Below are 16,141 nucleotides of genomic sequence, written 5' to 3' on the forward strand. Positions count from 1 at the left end.
TATTTTAGGCTCAAAATTGTATCACTGGTAATTATGAAAATTTTGAGGGGATTCTGGTAGATATGTTCTAATCTAGGGATTTTTTAGCAGTTTTCCCAATAGTTAAATCTCTCCATCTATAAAGTAGCATTAATCTCTGTCTCTCTCTCTCTGCCCATTACTAAAGTAACGTTAATAGTTTGAACTCTCACTCAATCCATCTCTCCCTCCCACGGTCCCACCATAGGAACCTCATTGGTTTCTCTATTACACCCATCTTGCGAATATCCTTTTTTTTCGTCTCAATCTCATCTAAGGAGATTTTATATTGTGTAAGCCCGTTTTATCCATTATTTTTCAAAAAATATTGTACAGCTTACACCATAGATGATCGAAATCGTCTCTTCGACAAACCACAACTTAAATAGGCTGTGTCCCAAAAATCATTTCCATAGGATGATCCCAATCCTTCTATCTATAGAGGTTTCCATAATATGCAGTTCCTCTATAGATTGGAGGGCTAGGATCATCCTATGGAAATGATTTTCAATTAAAAGAGAGTGAGGTAGAGTTGCCAAAAAAAAGCTGAGAATCGTATAGTGTAGAAAAAGAGTGATTTTCATTAATGTTGTCTTTGTTGATGGAGAGAGATTTTAGGAATTAGGACATTCTTTATAACTAAGGTGATATGAGAAAGAATAAAATGGGTAAAGGAAAAAATTAAAGGCTATTTATGGTATAAGACATTACTATTGTTAATTAAGAAAAGTTTAGGGGGATTTGTGATGACCCTTTTCTTCAACTCAATGACGGGCCTTTAACTCTCACCAAACATGGCTACATTGCATACACATACCACAAATGAAGACACTGTCATGTCATTTAACACACCATAGATACAATACCACATTGATAGAAGTAGATGACAGATGGGCAGTCTCACTCGAATCTCTTCAATAGCAATTCATTCACATACAAAAGAGGGGGACATTACATAGAGGGATGTTGTGGAGAAAATGTGGGAAGATGATAGTTGTTGGGTCCAAGGGTACACTACTCTTAGAATGGATGTTGGATTAAGATAGAGGATGCTCACTGCATCTTCTTCTAACAGTTGGATGGATGGAAGGGTGCCCAATGTAGGAGATGCACTATCTCACTACTATGGTCGGCTACACTAGCCAAGTTCACTTCAATACATGGAGATAACAAGCAAGCATAATTCTTTTTCCTTACCTAGACAAGCTACTTATAACCAACACAAAAGAGGGTGCCCATATCAAATCAATGCCTAAGAAAAATGTTCAAGAGAGTAACTTTTGTCAAGGATGGACATAAGGGGTGCCCCTATCATTTCAATACCACGGTAAAAATTGTCCAAAGTGTGTTCATCTTATATCCTCTTTGAATGCTAGATGAGCCTTGGCCCTATACCCATTGGCCTCACAAGTGGAACACTTCCACATGATCCGACCTCACACAAAAGAGGCCCCACACGGACCAATCCTTTCATTTCCATCCAATCCATAATGCTTGATCAATGTTTCTAAAAAGGAACATTACAGGATTCTTGTAGATAAGTTTTAATCTAGGGGGTTTCTGGTAGTTTTCCTTTTTTTTATTGATGGGTTTCTAGTAGTATTCCCATTAAGAAAATTAATAATATAAAGCACCTCAGAAGGAGAGAGCAGCCACCTCAGATTAATAAAATTAATAAGACAAAGTACCTCAGAAGAATAAAATGAATAAGACAAAATTAATCGGCTGAAAAGTGAGCCTATGTGGCTGCTCTCTTGTTTTTTTGATCGGTAATGTGGCTGCTCTCTTATGCAAGAGGCAGTGGCCAAACTCCCTAGTAAATCCCATTATTTAAAGCTGGCAGTACAAAAGAAAAACAATAAAAAAAAAAACAGATTTTCTATAGAGATAGATAGATGTGTTCTTTAAAATGTTCAACCCATCCGACCAAGGAGATTTGCTGTGGCCTTGGAGATGTCACAAAGATTAAACAAAGCTTGATTCCTAAGCGTCAAAGGGGAATCACGGTATGGCTCTCCTTTGAACAATTCTTCACACGAAATGGCTTCTCGACCCACAGCCACCATATCAATGCCCAGAGTTTTGTAGGCTCCTGAATCCAAATCCTTAAAGGCCTTCTTAATCCCAACCAAACAGGTTGTGTATTCATCTAAACACCCGCTTAGATATTGCTTCATCACAATGTCATTAGTGTCACTAGTATCATTCATCAATTCTACGATGTATACATGACTGTCCGAAGTGATGTTCATAGCTACATCCAGAACTACATGGGCTAGGTCGTTCAGATCAGAAGTCTTCGTAAACGGATCGTCATTCAGATATAGTTCACATGTATTTTGATCATGGGTTTGTTTGCAGATCTTGTCAACTAACCCTGCAGAGGTGTCCATGAGAGTAAGCCTAGCAAAAGAAGGATGGACAAGTAGAAAGAGAAGAGGAAGTAGAAGGGAAATAATGGAGACCATATTTCTTCTTCTTTGTGTAGTATATTTATGTATGTCTAATTTATAGGGTGTGTGCTTTCTATTTAAAGCTAGTATATAATGCAGAATAGCATGCAAATCTTTTGGAGATCCAGTAAAATCCAAAGACATGGGTATACTATATGGCAAGAAAAAAGGGCACACGCCTGTGGGGATCAATGGTGAGGATCAATTCTGAGATCCGGATCGGACATGTATGTGCAATCTAGACGGTTGATAACATGGCCATGCATGGCACAACGATTTGGAAATTGGGATAACTTGCCCAACACATCGCTGTTTTGGTCACTGGTTTCCTAAACATATGGGAAGGATAACTTGGGAAGGAAGCAAAATCTTCTCAGTGTTTCTATTTCCCAGGGCAAGGATTTAATTATCACGATTTCTATTTCCTGCAGTTGAGTATTCCTGGTGGGCATATAGATGGCAAGTGTAGCAGTTGTTCAGGGTTTAATAGTCGCCTTTAGATTAGATCAATGGCTTGGATGAAGTTTTCTTAGAGTAGGAAGTTTGTGCTTTTATGTAAACACCTATGTGCAAGGGTTGTTTCATTCTTCGTGCTTCCGGCTACGCCAGTTGAACATGTAGAACGCCATGAGACCTGCATCTAAGATAACATAAATAAGTACAGAAATATTTCTTTTGGCTTTTGTTGGTGGAAGTGTGGAACCCTAGCTTCATGTATCAAGACTAAACATCTAAAAGTCAAATCTATTTGAGGCCCACAATCGGGTGTCATAATGAACAGGGCCTAGAATATATCAGATCTTATTGTTGGATTTTGTGGTGGTCTGTTAGGTAGTTGGATAGATTAAGTAACTTAGTTGGATTAGAATGATTTCTGAATATTTTATCTTTAGGGAAATGATATATTCACCCCTCTTTCCTACTTGGTCTACCCAGTGTGAACAGGTAGTATAAATACACTAGAGGGAGCTGACACAAGGAAGAAAAGGGGGCGAATATATCACATCCCTTATCTTTCCTTCCTCGTTCATGGGAAGTGAATATATCACATCCCTTATCTATCCTTCCTTGTTCATGGGAAGTGATAAATCTGCCCCTTTTGATTACTTGAGACACCCAGCAGCAGTGTATCAATAACTGCATAGGGGGGCTGATTATGAGAAATTATATGATGTCCGGAAGTATATTTTCTAACAAAACAAATACTAAGAAGCAAAGTAGAGATTTTATATGATGGCCGACCTTTACATGACTGCATAGGGGGCAGGTGTAAAGGTCGGAGAGGAGGGGGCCTACCTAACCCCCTCCTCTCGGATCATCCTAATCTTTCAATCTATGGACGAACCTTCAATTGAGAGGGCCTACCTTAAACAAATTGAAACTACAGGGGTGTATTTGTCACGTTTTAAACTATAGGGGTGGAGTCAGAAACTAGAGGGGGTGTAAATATAATTTTCCCTATTAAGTAAGTGGACAAACAAGTATAAAAACGAGCAAAGAGGCAGAGAGAGAAAGAGAGTTCCAAACCCTACGCCAGTCGTTCTTTTCAGTACTCAAGGAGAGGCGGGTACGAGTTAAAATTCAAATAACAAAACAATTTTGGGGTCTTGGTTTTGATTTGAAATAGCCCTTCTCATTCATTCTCTATTTTTTTCATGGTTTTCCCTTTTTTCTATCCTTCAGATTTGTTTGGAGAAAAGCTCAACACGGGCAGCTCGATTCCGTTGTAGTTTCTTTCGTGTCAGAGATGAGGTATGTATTCTTGAGAAGCATAACTACAAAATTTTCTGCTGAAAATCTGAGGAGTCTGTTTATAAAACCCTAGGATTATTGAAAGTGTTTCGTTTTTTTTTCAAGTGTAAGTGTTACTTAACTAGGATGGTGAATAAGGTAGGATCTTATCATTAATATTGTGTTAGGTTTTAGAGCTAGTACGATTGTGTGTGATAAGAGTTATGGATAAGAAGTGTTAGTGGAGTTATAGGTTTTAGTTGGTGCTAGAGTTTTACTGGGTTGGGTCTATTATTGGTTGCCAAGTGGTTTTATTTGGTATAAATAAATAACTTGTAATTAGTTTTTTTTTTTTTTTTTTTTTTTGGTAATCAATGAAGAATTTCAATCACAAAACTGTGTCACTGAACACAGAGGAGGAGTACTGACTTTTCCCTGGGTCGAGAGACCAATCTTATGACAACCGATTGTGAACCCCCCAATCCGATTTTGAGTCCAATAATCGGATTGGGGGGTCACAATCGGTTGTCACGATCTCAAACGAACAGGGTCTAAGAAGATCAATCACTTTGCAAATTCATAACATTTGGTATCAAAGCATCACGATCCAGTCTCATGTAGAAGCAAATCAGAGGAACAATGGATCATTAGGAGACTGTGAGAGAGATTAGAAGGCATCTAGCTTGTATGAATGCCAAGCTCAACAAGATGGCGCTGCCACTTGGCATAAAGTTAGAAGAACCTCCATGTCGAAAGAAGCTCAGCGTAGTGTTCGGCGAGAACACTGTCGTGAAGGCTTGCATAGTGCACAATGAAAAAGAAAAGATGAAATACAAAAATAGGAGAAGAAGAAGAGAGAGAAAGCAAATAGAAGAAAAGAAAAAAGAAAAAGAAAAACGAAGGCATCAATGATTTTTGTCAATACCGACAAGGCCGTTGCTAGAAAATCTGCCAGTCCTCTCAAATTGGTCAACGCCATTGAGAAGATCCGCACCGATAACCATCCGCGCATCAATATCTCAATCATTCCAAAACAACACAACGAAGGGGCTTTGATGAATGGCACAATGAGATCAATCTCAAAATGGAGCTACCTCAACTCTTTATGACGACATACAAAATAGTGACTAACTGCAAGACGAAGAGAAGAAAAAATGGAGGGAGAGAAAAATAAAAATAAAAAGAGATGAGAGAATAATTTTGGAAAGTCTTGCACAAGAAGAGCTCAAGTTGGACTCAGAGAGGGTTTTGAGATCACTGCATGGGCATATGAATTGTGGTGTCTATTATGATCCTGAAAAAGATCTTTTCTAAGAGAAAAAGGCTCATGGCAATCCTTAACAACATGCCAATGCTTAATCTCCAACCATGAAGACAAGGTTGATTTCAAGGCGGGTGGAATGTTATGTGCTTAAGATGGTGAATAAGGTACGATCTTGTCATGAATATTCTATTAGATTTTAGAGTTAGTATGTAGGACTCTTTATGATAGGGGTTGTGGATAATTATTTGTGGAGTTATAGATCTTAGTTGGTCGTAGAGTTTTATAAGTTCGGGCGTCTTGGTTGTCGTCGTTTTATTAGATATAAGCAACTTGTAATTAGGCATTTTTTTAAATCAATGAAGAATTTCAAACCCCAAACTGTCTCTGCACATAGAGGAGGACTAACCTCTTCCTCAAAGTGGGTCAAGAGGCTTATCATTCATCTAAGAAGATCAATCACGTTGCGAACTGATTTGGGTTCGTCGCAGAAAGAACTGCACTCACTTCTCTTCTATTTCGATGCATTTTTAACAAAATTAAACGGTATGCCGGTATATATTCACAGTTGTAGGCTTCAGTCTTTTCTTTTTTTTTTCGATTTCGGTAACAACGAAATAGAACCATTACAGAGTTTCGATCGAAATCTTGTTAAATCACGGAAAGATTTGAGTGTAAAATCACGACCAAAATTCTGGCAAGATTCTTTGCCACTGGTTTTCTTTTTATTTTTGTTGTTTTTTAGAAGTATTTTAAACTAATTTCGTTGTTCTTCTCTTTTCTACGTGTGGAGTTTTTTTGTGTGTGTGTGTGTCATGGGTTCTGTCGAAATGTAGACATTTGGACAAAAACTTTGCTTCTTTTTTTATCTGTAAGATTGCATGTTCTGAACCATTCAAATTTTTTTTTTGCATGTTTTGCATATTTCGACCGAAACATTAACAAAATCTAGAAATTTCAAGTGAAATCTAGTATTTTTCGGAATCCATATGGATTTTGTTTCGGTAGCAGCTGAAATCAAAATATTTAGGTTGAAATTTGAAACCATGGTTTCGATACTAATTACAACTTCACCATGGAAGGCTATGTTACTAGTGAGCTATATTGTTTACATGGCTTCCGGCACTAATTACAACTTCACCATTGAAGGGTGTTATTCGTGAGCTATATTGGTTTTATGAATATTCTTCTTTGAGTTGTGTGTTTTAAATAGGCACCTCACACGTATTATAGGATATTAAGTATGAAGCATGTCTTGTAAGCCATTAGAGGATAATTTTTTTGGTCCAAAGGTTTTAGGGTTTTAGAGCATTCTAGTTCTCTTCTTTTTCTTATATAATCTAAGCTCCATTACACTTTTCTATTATTCTATGTTATTCTATGGATGAATGAATAAAAAACATGTTCTTTTACTTTCTTGCAAATCCTTGATGTGAAGTTTGCTTTTCCTAAGGTGTGATGCCTAGGAACCCTTTGATGTGATGGCTAGGGTTTTGTTTGGTGTGATTCCAACCTTGCTATCAATCTCATTCATGTTTTTTTTTTGTTTTTTTTTTCCAATAAGCCACCTTCCCAGGAAAACCAAATCTCCATTAATCTCATCCAAAACTTCTCTTGCATTATTTTCTACCTATCTTCTATCCTAAACTCCTAAAATATCCATAAAACATTTTTCCGACTCTTAGAAACATCATTCAAATCCATCCATAATTCGCTCCTCTCTCGTTTTGTCCAAAAACTACTTTTACCCTTTCCAAGCATCCTTCGACAACTTCTGTACCCTTCAAAACCTATCGTAGCTCATATGAATATTTCCCCAATCTAATCACCTATTTAGGAACCAAAACTCTAATTTTTACCCATCCGTTTCTTTCCTAACACCCCTTCTATAAATCGTCTTGCATCTGATCCTTCCTTCGATCATCCTGCATCATATAGATATAAATGTGAATTAAGGGTTAAGATTAAAAGTGGCTATACGGATGTTTAGGGAGTATATATGTTGTGTTTACAGGGAGATCTGGTTATTTTATTGTAATGCTTTGAGAATTGAATAATTGAGAGCTCTTGCTCATTATATATGACCTCTGGACACTACTTTTGTTGTTTCTCCAAATATATGCTTAATTTTCTAATTAAGCCACCAACATTTTGCATTAGTTTTGATCGAGCAGTTTGAATTTTATCTCATTACGTAGCATGGCAACCTTTGCCTCATTCGCATTTGCATTGCCTGCTAGTCCAACAGATATGAAATGAACAAGAAACCCTCAGTACCTCAAATGTAGCAATTTAAACTTTTGAGACCTGTTTTGTCCCCATCAGAATGTCCCTACCTCATGTTTTCCTAATCATTCTTTTTATTAGTTTAATAATTTGTTTACTGATTTTAATGTTTTCAGCTCTGGTGTTTCTTTTAATCATTTTTTGTTTTCACATTTATTTATCTCGGATGTTATGTGATGTAGAAGTTTATTACTTGTGCATTAGCAGTGCTCCTTACTGTTTCATGTGCGGAGTATTCATGTTTCCAACTCTGGGGCTTCTTTTAATTGCTTCTTTTCTTCTTTTTTTCACATTTATTTATCTCAGATGTTATGTGATGTAGAACTTCATTATGGCTAAAGACCCTAAAATTTTAAAAATGGAATATGAATTGATTCTGACTAAAAACAATGAACTGATTAAAGAACTCAAGATCTTGACGGAAGAAAATGAAAAATTGAATATTGATCTAGAGAAATTGATTCTCAATTGTGATTTGAGTGATAAAATAATTCAAGAGAATAAAATTTTGAATGAAGATATCAAAGAAATAAAATCTAAAAGTAATAATTTAATTGACGAAAATAATGTTTTAAAAGACGATTGATTTCTAAAAACCATTGTGAAAAAGCTTCTGGCTGTAATGCTAGTCCTTCCCCTTCACCAATTAAATGCCATTATTGTGGTAGACTAGAACATTATAAATTTAATTTTAAATTTAGAAATATTTATAATGATAAATTTATTTGGGTGGAAAAGAAATCTTTTTATGTAAAACAAATCCAAATGAACCCAAGAAAACATGGGTTCCAAAAACTTTAACTTGATTACATTTTATATGCTTATCTAGATTTAGATTTTTTTCTTAATTTTTAAAAGTAATATTTGAATATGATTAGCCCGAGGTTTCAACCACAAGAGAAAAATTTATGAAACCCTTGGTATGAAGATTTAATTGTGCTTTTATTCTCTTAAAAATTTTGTGCAAATCATTTAGTTATAATAATAAATAGTACTGATGGGAATATCTATTCTCTTTTTGCAGTAGGGCTACGGAGGAAGATGCCAATGTAAGTTATCTTAGCATCTAACTTTCTAAGTTGATATGTTTTTGAAGCTCCCTTCTAATTCAGCTACATTTTTCTTATGTTTTATTGGATTCTTCTCATAATGTATTTTGATTTTATTCATATCGTGGCACTTAACTGTACAGTACCTTTGACTTTCCCTATTAATTTACCCACACATTTTTATCTTTCCATACATCATTCTCAACTCAACTTAACTCAACTCAACAAAGCCTTTGTCCATACATCATTCTGATAAGATATTTTAATAATGTTTTGTATCTTTTGATGCTGTGTATTTGGCACTTTAATCATTGTCATTCTATATTTCTTCTATTAATATTGATTTTGTAGCTCCCACCACCAGCAATGTCATATGCGGTTTAATGCAAACTTAGTATCATGTGAAACTTGTTAAGTAGACCAATGCTATGCTTCCTTTTTGATAACTTTATTCCTTTAGTTCTTTTTATTTCCACAACTAGTACATATCGAAGCTCTCCTAGGATGGACCTTCATATTAATGGTCTTTTTTAGGTTGTTTTTTAGACACTATCTCAGAATTGTCACTCCCTGTGATGATACTAATGTGCTGTCTTCCACATGCACCAAAATCAGCACCATTCCTATTGCAGTGTGATGCATATATTAGGATTTATTTCCGTATTATTTAGTTTCTAGTATTTTTATTTCCATGTGATTGGCTTCACCCCTCTACAGGTTTCTTGTCTCTTCTTCTCTCCCAGATTTCTTCTTCTATTCTCTTGTTCCCCTATTCGTCTTCTCTCTCTCTCTCTCTCTCTCTCTCTCTCTCTCTCTCTCTCTCTCTCTCTCCTACTTCGCTTCCCGGTCCTACATCACAGTGTGTTTGATAAAAAGGGAGTTGTCAGATTTGCCTCTTTTGCAGTCCCGATTCTTAAGTCCTCGGTGGATCTTATCAAACTAGGGGCCTGCTTGAATCCATAAATGCCTTTCTTAAATCTACAGACAAACTTACCTTTTTCTCCAACCAACTTGGCCTTGTATCTGTTAGTTGTACTATTTGGCATTTGCTTTACCTTGAACACCCATTCACAGCAAATTACATTTATGTTTGTAGGTTGACGAGCAACTTCCCCCCACACGCGTTCTTATATAGAGGACTTTTTTTTTCAAGTCATGGATGGCTTCTACCCGTCTGTCAATAGTAGACAACTCAGAAAAAGTCAATGGCTCGTCAATTGTCTTACCTACCTTAGTGGCTAAAGCATGCTCTGATTTTCTCTTATAGTCATAATGTTTAGCGTATGAATGAACGAGATGAAAGTGAGAATGTGAACTTTGTATATGGCATACTAGATGCTGCACCTCGAGATGGACTACTTTTACCCTAAATCTCACATCGAATCTTCACTTGGTCATAGAAATGTTAGTCATCCAAGGAAACATGACGAGAGATTAGGATCTTGTGTGTGGAGGGATCATAGCATCCATAAGCCTTGTGATCATATTTATATCTCACAAAGATGCATGTTTTGGGAAGGCTGAACATGTACATAACAAATGCAACCCCACGAGCGAAACTGAGAATATTGAGGATCTATACTCTAGAGAAGCTGTGTAGAAGAGGCATGCCTGAGCACGACATAAGGTAGCACGTTGATGATATACACGATTTGTATGAAAAAATTCGATTCACACATGTTTTTAGCCCAATAGTTGAAGATTATGGAAAGACTGGCCTCGGTAATGTGACAATGTTGATGAATGCCCTGCCCTTGGCAAGATTGTCAAAATAACTGAGTGTTGTATTCACCCTCCATTATCAGATCTTAGGTGGGAGATATAGGTGCCCCATAATGTGCAGAGTGCAGTTACAATAGTATAGAAGGAGCGAAAAGAAATAAAATATCTGATTTTTAATGAAGAAATTAAATTTGTTGCACCTAAAATAACATAATAACCGGAACCAGATGTGGAAGTAACGGGTGCAGGATCCAAGATGTCAGAATGCACAATCTGAAAAGGAGACAAGGTCATTATATTATTAGATGCATTAACATGAATCTCACAATATTTGTCAAGTTGACAAGTGAGGCACATTGTGACTCAATCGACTTATTACGCGTATCAATTTGGGGACTTTGACACTAAAAAATGTAAAACTCTAGAGTTTTTATATTCAAAATGATGACGCCATATGAACAACAAATTCAATGAAGCTGATGTAGTAAAGGCCTCGGCACTGCTATTGAAATATGACAATGAAGGGGGCAAATCCAATGTGTATCAGGAAATAAAAATTGCCACAAACCTATCCTCTAGCTATGAACTTTCCCATTTTGAAATCCTTCACAAGAACCGATGTAAGTATAAAAATAAAATACCATTTGAATTGGAAAGTAAATTGGGGAACAAACTAATTTTTTGGATGCTAGGAGCAACATAAATATCAGGAATAGTAAAGGAACCTAGAGACAGAGAGAATGAGGCAACAACAACATGGGTGATTGGGACAGAGACTCGCCACTCATTTTAATGCTAAGTGTAACAGGGAAATGTGGAAGACATGTTACCTGCATCATCAGTGATGTGGTGCGTGGTGCCCATATCCGCTACCCAGGAATATTCAGATGGGGTGCCAAGAGCTCAAATGCTTTTATGGTCCTTGCGGTACAGTGGACTCAACTAAGGCAGAGGCAAGAGCTCTTCTCACTAGCCTATGAATATTTGAGGAGTGGTCGTGGGAAGATGGGTCTTGGGAAGATGGGTCTTTGATAGGGATCCCAAAGTGCTTTTTGCGTGTGTGTTGGGAACATCGATGGCCCCATGGAAGTTGCCATCTATTATTATAAAAATTGCTGATTTGTGCAAAGTTATCAAACACAACTCCAACACAGATGGAGGAAGAGGACACTTTGGCAAAACAAGGCGGAGATTGAAGTGAGCTCTTCATTAGTGATATATACCCAACATTATACTATTGTTACATTCTTTGTAGCTTTTATGGTTTCATTTTGTTTGAGCTTTGCTCCTCTTGAGGACATCTCGTCCTACTGTTCCTGTACTTCTATCCTATACTTGCAATGCAATTATCTCTTACAAAAAAACAAAAGACGAGGTGCCAGGAGACCGATCACTCAACCGTGATAGGAAAGGATATTGTCAATCTTGATTGTACTGCTTTGATACATGTGAAAATAGCTATAATTTGATTCTTATGTGAGTTAGAGAAGGGAAGAGAAGGGAAGAGTTAGATAGGTTTGTGGAGCCCATCTTAGACAGATTTGGAGTTTCTTGGGTCTTTCCTGTTCGGATGGCTAACTTATTGGACTGCCGGCCCATGCGCCTTGGCCGAGAAAAGGGAGGGTATTGTGGAGCGTTGTGCTGCCGGCCGCTCTTTGGGTCTTATGGAAGGAAAGAACTGTTCATGTCTTCAAAAACCATACCAAAGGTCTGCATTTTATCTACATGAAGGTTGTGGCTCTAACTATATATTGGGTGAAGTCATTGCCTTGCTTCAAGTTTATTACAGACCTAGGGTGATGTTGGAAGGAGATTCGCGTGAGCAAGGAAAGGGATGAGAGGTTGTCACCTAGGTAGACCCCTCCAGATCCTGGTTTAGTAAAGTTAAATTTTGATAGATCAAGATCGATAAGCCCAGACCTGCTAGTGTAGGTTGAGTTCTTAGAGATGAGAATGGTCTCACGAAGCAGGCTGTCTCTGTCCCTATTGGGGTTAAGGATTTCAATGAGGCTGCTCTTACTTGGTATCAAAACTATGGAGTGGAGACAGAGATTTGGGTCAAGGTGGCAAACGGGCATGGCACGATTTGGCCACGGGCCGTGCCGTGCCGGGAAAACAGCCACATAAAGTCACTTTTACACTAATTTTGTCGTGCCGTGCCGCCTATCGTGCATGGCCGCTTCGTGCCGTGGGCCTAAACCCGTAGCCCGGCACGGCCCACGTCACTGTAGCAATCGGACCGTGCCGGGCCTGCCGGGCCTGGCCCAGTTGCCACCTTGAGATTTGGGTAGTCTGATTGTGGAGGGAAATTCCCTCAACGCCATCAGGTGGATGGATGGGAGACCCCCTCATCCGTGGAGATTCATGGATATGATCAAGGAGAGTTCGTTGAGGGATACCCGGTCTACTTTCAGCACGTTTGGAGATCGGCTAATAGTGGTGCGGACCAGCTGGCCTGCAATGGAGTGGATAGGGTTGAGTTGGAGATTTTTTATTTCATTCCCCTTAAAATTTTGCCCTATGGTGTAGTATGCTTTGTAATTTGTAGGCCTCGTCTCGTGTTTGTATTGACCATCTTGGTCGTTGCTTCTCACCTTCTTTTTTTCCTTAATAAAATACTTCATTAAAAAAAAGGTTTGTGGAGTGTAAACTCAATTCCTTCATTTATCATCATGAGTATTACAACATATAATTAACCGTTTGCATCTTAGTATTTGTAGCAGGGCTGTGCTTTTCTTAGTTTCATCATGGTATATTAACTTGAACTCTCACAACAGTTACTCCCTGCAAGATTGAATATCTGCTTTTCCAATATTTGATCATGTTTCAACATATTGGTTAAGTTCCTGTGGTTCTTGATGAATCTGCGTGGGAATGCTGTATTTGCTTCAATTAATTTAAAGATGGAGCTTCTACATCATTCGATTCAAGCAATTATAATTCAAATAGCTTAAAAATGAAGCCCTCTCTTTTGTGACAGGTTGGCAAGAATGAAGAAGAGGAATTTAACACAGGCCCACTCTCTGTCTTGATGATGAGCGTTAAAAATAACACCCAAGTAAGAGGCCTTTGCTGCATTCTCATTTATTAAACTGTTTTGTCTGCTTATGTTTTTGTGATCTGTGGAGGCCATTTTAACTTTGCAACAATATAATTATCTCTTAAGAAACTGAGATGGAACAGCAAGACAAAACTGTCTTACTAACTTCTGCTCTCACAGGTGCTCATCAATTGCCGGAACAACAAGAAGCTTCTTGGCCGTGTGAGAGCTTTCGATCGGCACTGCAATATGGTTCTCGAAAATGTCAGGGAGATGTGGACCGAGGTCTGTTCCTTTAAAGAGAACTCTACCTCTATTTCCTCCATCCATTCTATTTCTATTTCATTTGAAGTGACATTCTACTCTGTGCAGATACCCAAGACGGGGAAAGGCAAGAAGAAAGCTCATCCGGTTAACAAGGACCGATTCATAAGTAAGATGTTCCTTCGCGGAGACTCTGTTATCATTGTTCTGAGGAATCCGAAGTGAGGTATGGGCTTTGTGACATTCCCCAACTGAAGAGAATTTCCTGTTAAGACGGCCACGGAGTTGTGTTCAATTGTCTTCCTGATTAAGAATCATCTGGTCTGATCAATATCAGAAATAGTTTTTTCCTTCACAGATTTTTTTTTGAAAGTTAGATATATCCCAGATGGTATTATAGATAAATGTGTTGATAAATGAAAATGCAGATTGGGAATTCTTCATCCTTTTGATTCGGGTGTGAGAGGTTCCAGTCCTCTTTGCTTCTATGGTTAGGATCTTATCCAAGCCTTGAGGTTGAGGTTTCCAGGATGGGTGAAATGCACTGTCGTTCATGGATATTGTTTGCCATCACAAATCCAGTCTTTTGCCCTTGGTCCCACTCTAATCGGATGATTCTAGACCGTTGATTGAGCGTGGTGAAATATGCATCCTTTAAGATGTTTCTAAAGGACATGGACCTACTAGATCACCTGATAATGGCTTATCAGATTTTGTTTTCAATCATGATATCATCAATCTAAAGGTGTCAGTGGGGATCCAATATTCCCCTTAATACACTTGTTATTTTGGTTTTTATCTTTAATTGTTTTTTTTTTTCTTTTGACATTTCCTTCGTGGGTATACAAAACATGGTATCAGATTTGGGTTTTTTTTTTTATCTTTAATTGTTTTTTATTTTCTTTTTCTTTTGACATTTAATTTTGGATTTTTTTTTTCATTTTATGATGTTTATTCAAATATCTATAATTTTTTTTTTGTCAAATTTCAAATAATCTTATGTTTCTTAGTTTATAATTTTTGGTTTCTTTGTTTTCTTAAATTTGATTTTTTTAATTGTGACATTATTATCTTAAACTCTTTTTTTGCCGGGTTTTTTTTGTTCCTGGGAGTTATGTGGGAGAGTTAGTTAAATTTTGGTCCCATCACATGTCTGGTTGCCTTTTAGCACTAGGTTTATTTTAATCCCACTCTTGTAATGATTACTTGTGGGGTGAATTTTTTAATCCCAGTTTTGTAATGATTGCCTTTTCATCCCATCCCAACCCAAGATAACCCCAGGAACAAAAATAAACTTAGAAATCAAAAATAAGCTTGAGAAGAATTTTTTTCTACCCAACAGTTCAAGCAACCAAACAAAGGTTTTTTTTTTTCCCACCATAATCCGGTCAACCAAACATGGGATTTTTATTTTACCAGGATACTTCAAGGACCTTTTTTTTCCCACCTATCTCCCAGGGTATTTTTTTCTCCCACATAACTCTCAGGAATAAAAAAAAACCCGACAACCAAACATAGCATTAGGGTTTTATATATGGGAAAAGTGTTTGTGAGCTAGAGCTCATATAAGCTTATATGAGCTAGAGCTCACAAACATAGGGGACTCACATTGTTTGGATGATCCAAAGCATTCATTTGATAGGCCCTCATATAGATAGGGTGTGCCTAAAAAATGAGCTTCATAGGATCATCCTAACCCTTCCATTTGTGGAGGTTAAAAATGGGCAGATTTATGGAGGTTTATACCTATCCATTTTAACCTCCACAAATGGGAGTGCTAGGATGATCCTATGAACCTGATTTTTTGGGCACACCCTATCTATATCAGGGCCTATCAAATGAATGCCTTGGATTATCCAAAAAATGTGGGCCCCCCTATTGTTTTTAGCTCTAGCTCATATAAGGTTATATGAGCTCTAAATGAGGGCCTATCAAATAAATTTATTCAGTGCTAGTTCTTTAATTCTATTTTACTATGTGGAAGAGTTAGTTAAATTTTGGTCCCATCCCATGTTTGGTTGCCTTTTAGCACTAGGTTTATTTTAATCCCACTCTTGTAATGATTACTTGTGGGGGTGAATTTTTTAATCCCACTTTTGTAATGATTGCCTTTCATCCCATCCCAAGATAACCCCAGGAACAAAAATAAACTCAGGAACCAAAAATAAGCTTGAGAAGAATTTTTTTCTACCCAACAGTTCAAGCAACCAAACAAAGGGTTTTCCCACCATAATCCGGTCAACCAAACATGGGAGAGTTAGTTAAATTTTGGTCCCATCCCATGTTTGGTTGCCTTTTAGCACTAGGTTTATTTTAA

The 16,141-nt window shown here is 37.4% G+C and overlaps 2 protein-coding genes across 2 annotated transcripts; one reads left to right on the top strand and one right to left on the bottom strand.

Moving 5' to 3' along the window:
• Positions 1-1,931: 1,931 nt before the first annotated feature.
• LOC143853236 (pectinesterase inhibitor-like) lies at positions 1,932-2,411 on the bottom strand. Its single transcript, XM_077362971.1, has one exon. The coding sequence runs from the start codon at positions 2,409-2,411 to the stop codon at positions 1,932-1,934; it is 480 nt and encodes a 159-aa protein (XP_077219086.1).
• Positions 2,412-3,920: 1,509 nt separating this feature from the next.
• LOC143852994 (uncharacterized) lies at positions 3,921-14,267 on the top strand. The gene is made up of 6 exons (XM_077362686.1): positions 3,921-4,038; positions 4,155-4,223; positions 8,774-8,798; positions 13,501-13,578; positions 13,741-13,845; positions 13,933-14,267. The coding sequence occupies exons 2-6, from the start codon at positions 4,219-4,221 to the stop codon at positions 14,047-14,049; spliced, it is 330 nt and encodes a 109-aa protein (XP_077218801.1). The 5' UTR covers positions 3,921-4,038; positions 4,155-4,218; the 3' UTR covers positions 14,050-14,267.
• The last annotated feature ends 1,874 nt before the right edge of the window (positions 14,268-16,141 follow it).

The sequence above is a fragment of the Tasmannia lanceolata genome, unplaced genomic scaffold (assembly GCF_043159265.1).
Source record: "Tasmannia lanceolata isolate RefF3 unplaced genomic scaffold, GAP_Taslan_0.1 ptg000019l, whole genome shotgun sequence".
Classification (NCBI taxonomy): Eukaryota; Viridiplantae; Streptophyta; class Magnoliopsida; order Canellales; family Winteraceae; genus Tasmannia; species Tasmannia lanceolata.

Bases quoted from the DNA above. Each gene is read 5' to 3' on its own strand.
- LOC143853236 (XM_077362971.1), bottom strand. From the start codon at position 2,411: ATGGACACCTCTGCAGGGTTAGTTGACAAGATCTGCAAACAAACCCAT.
- LOC143852994 (XM_077362686.1), top strand. The intron at 13,579-13,740 runs GTAAGAGGCCTT...CTGCTCTCACAG, and splicing joins GCGTTAAAAATAACACCCAA to GTGCTCATCAATTGCCGGAA. The intron at 13,846-13,932 runs GTCTGTTCCTTT...TACTCTGTGCAG, and splicing joins TCAGGGAGATGTGGACCGAG to ATACCCAAGACGGGGAAAGG.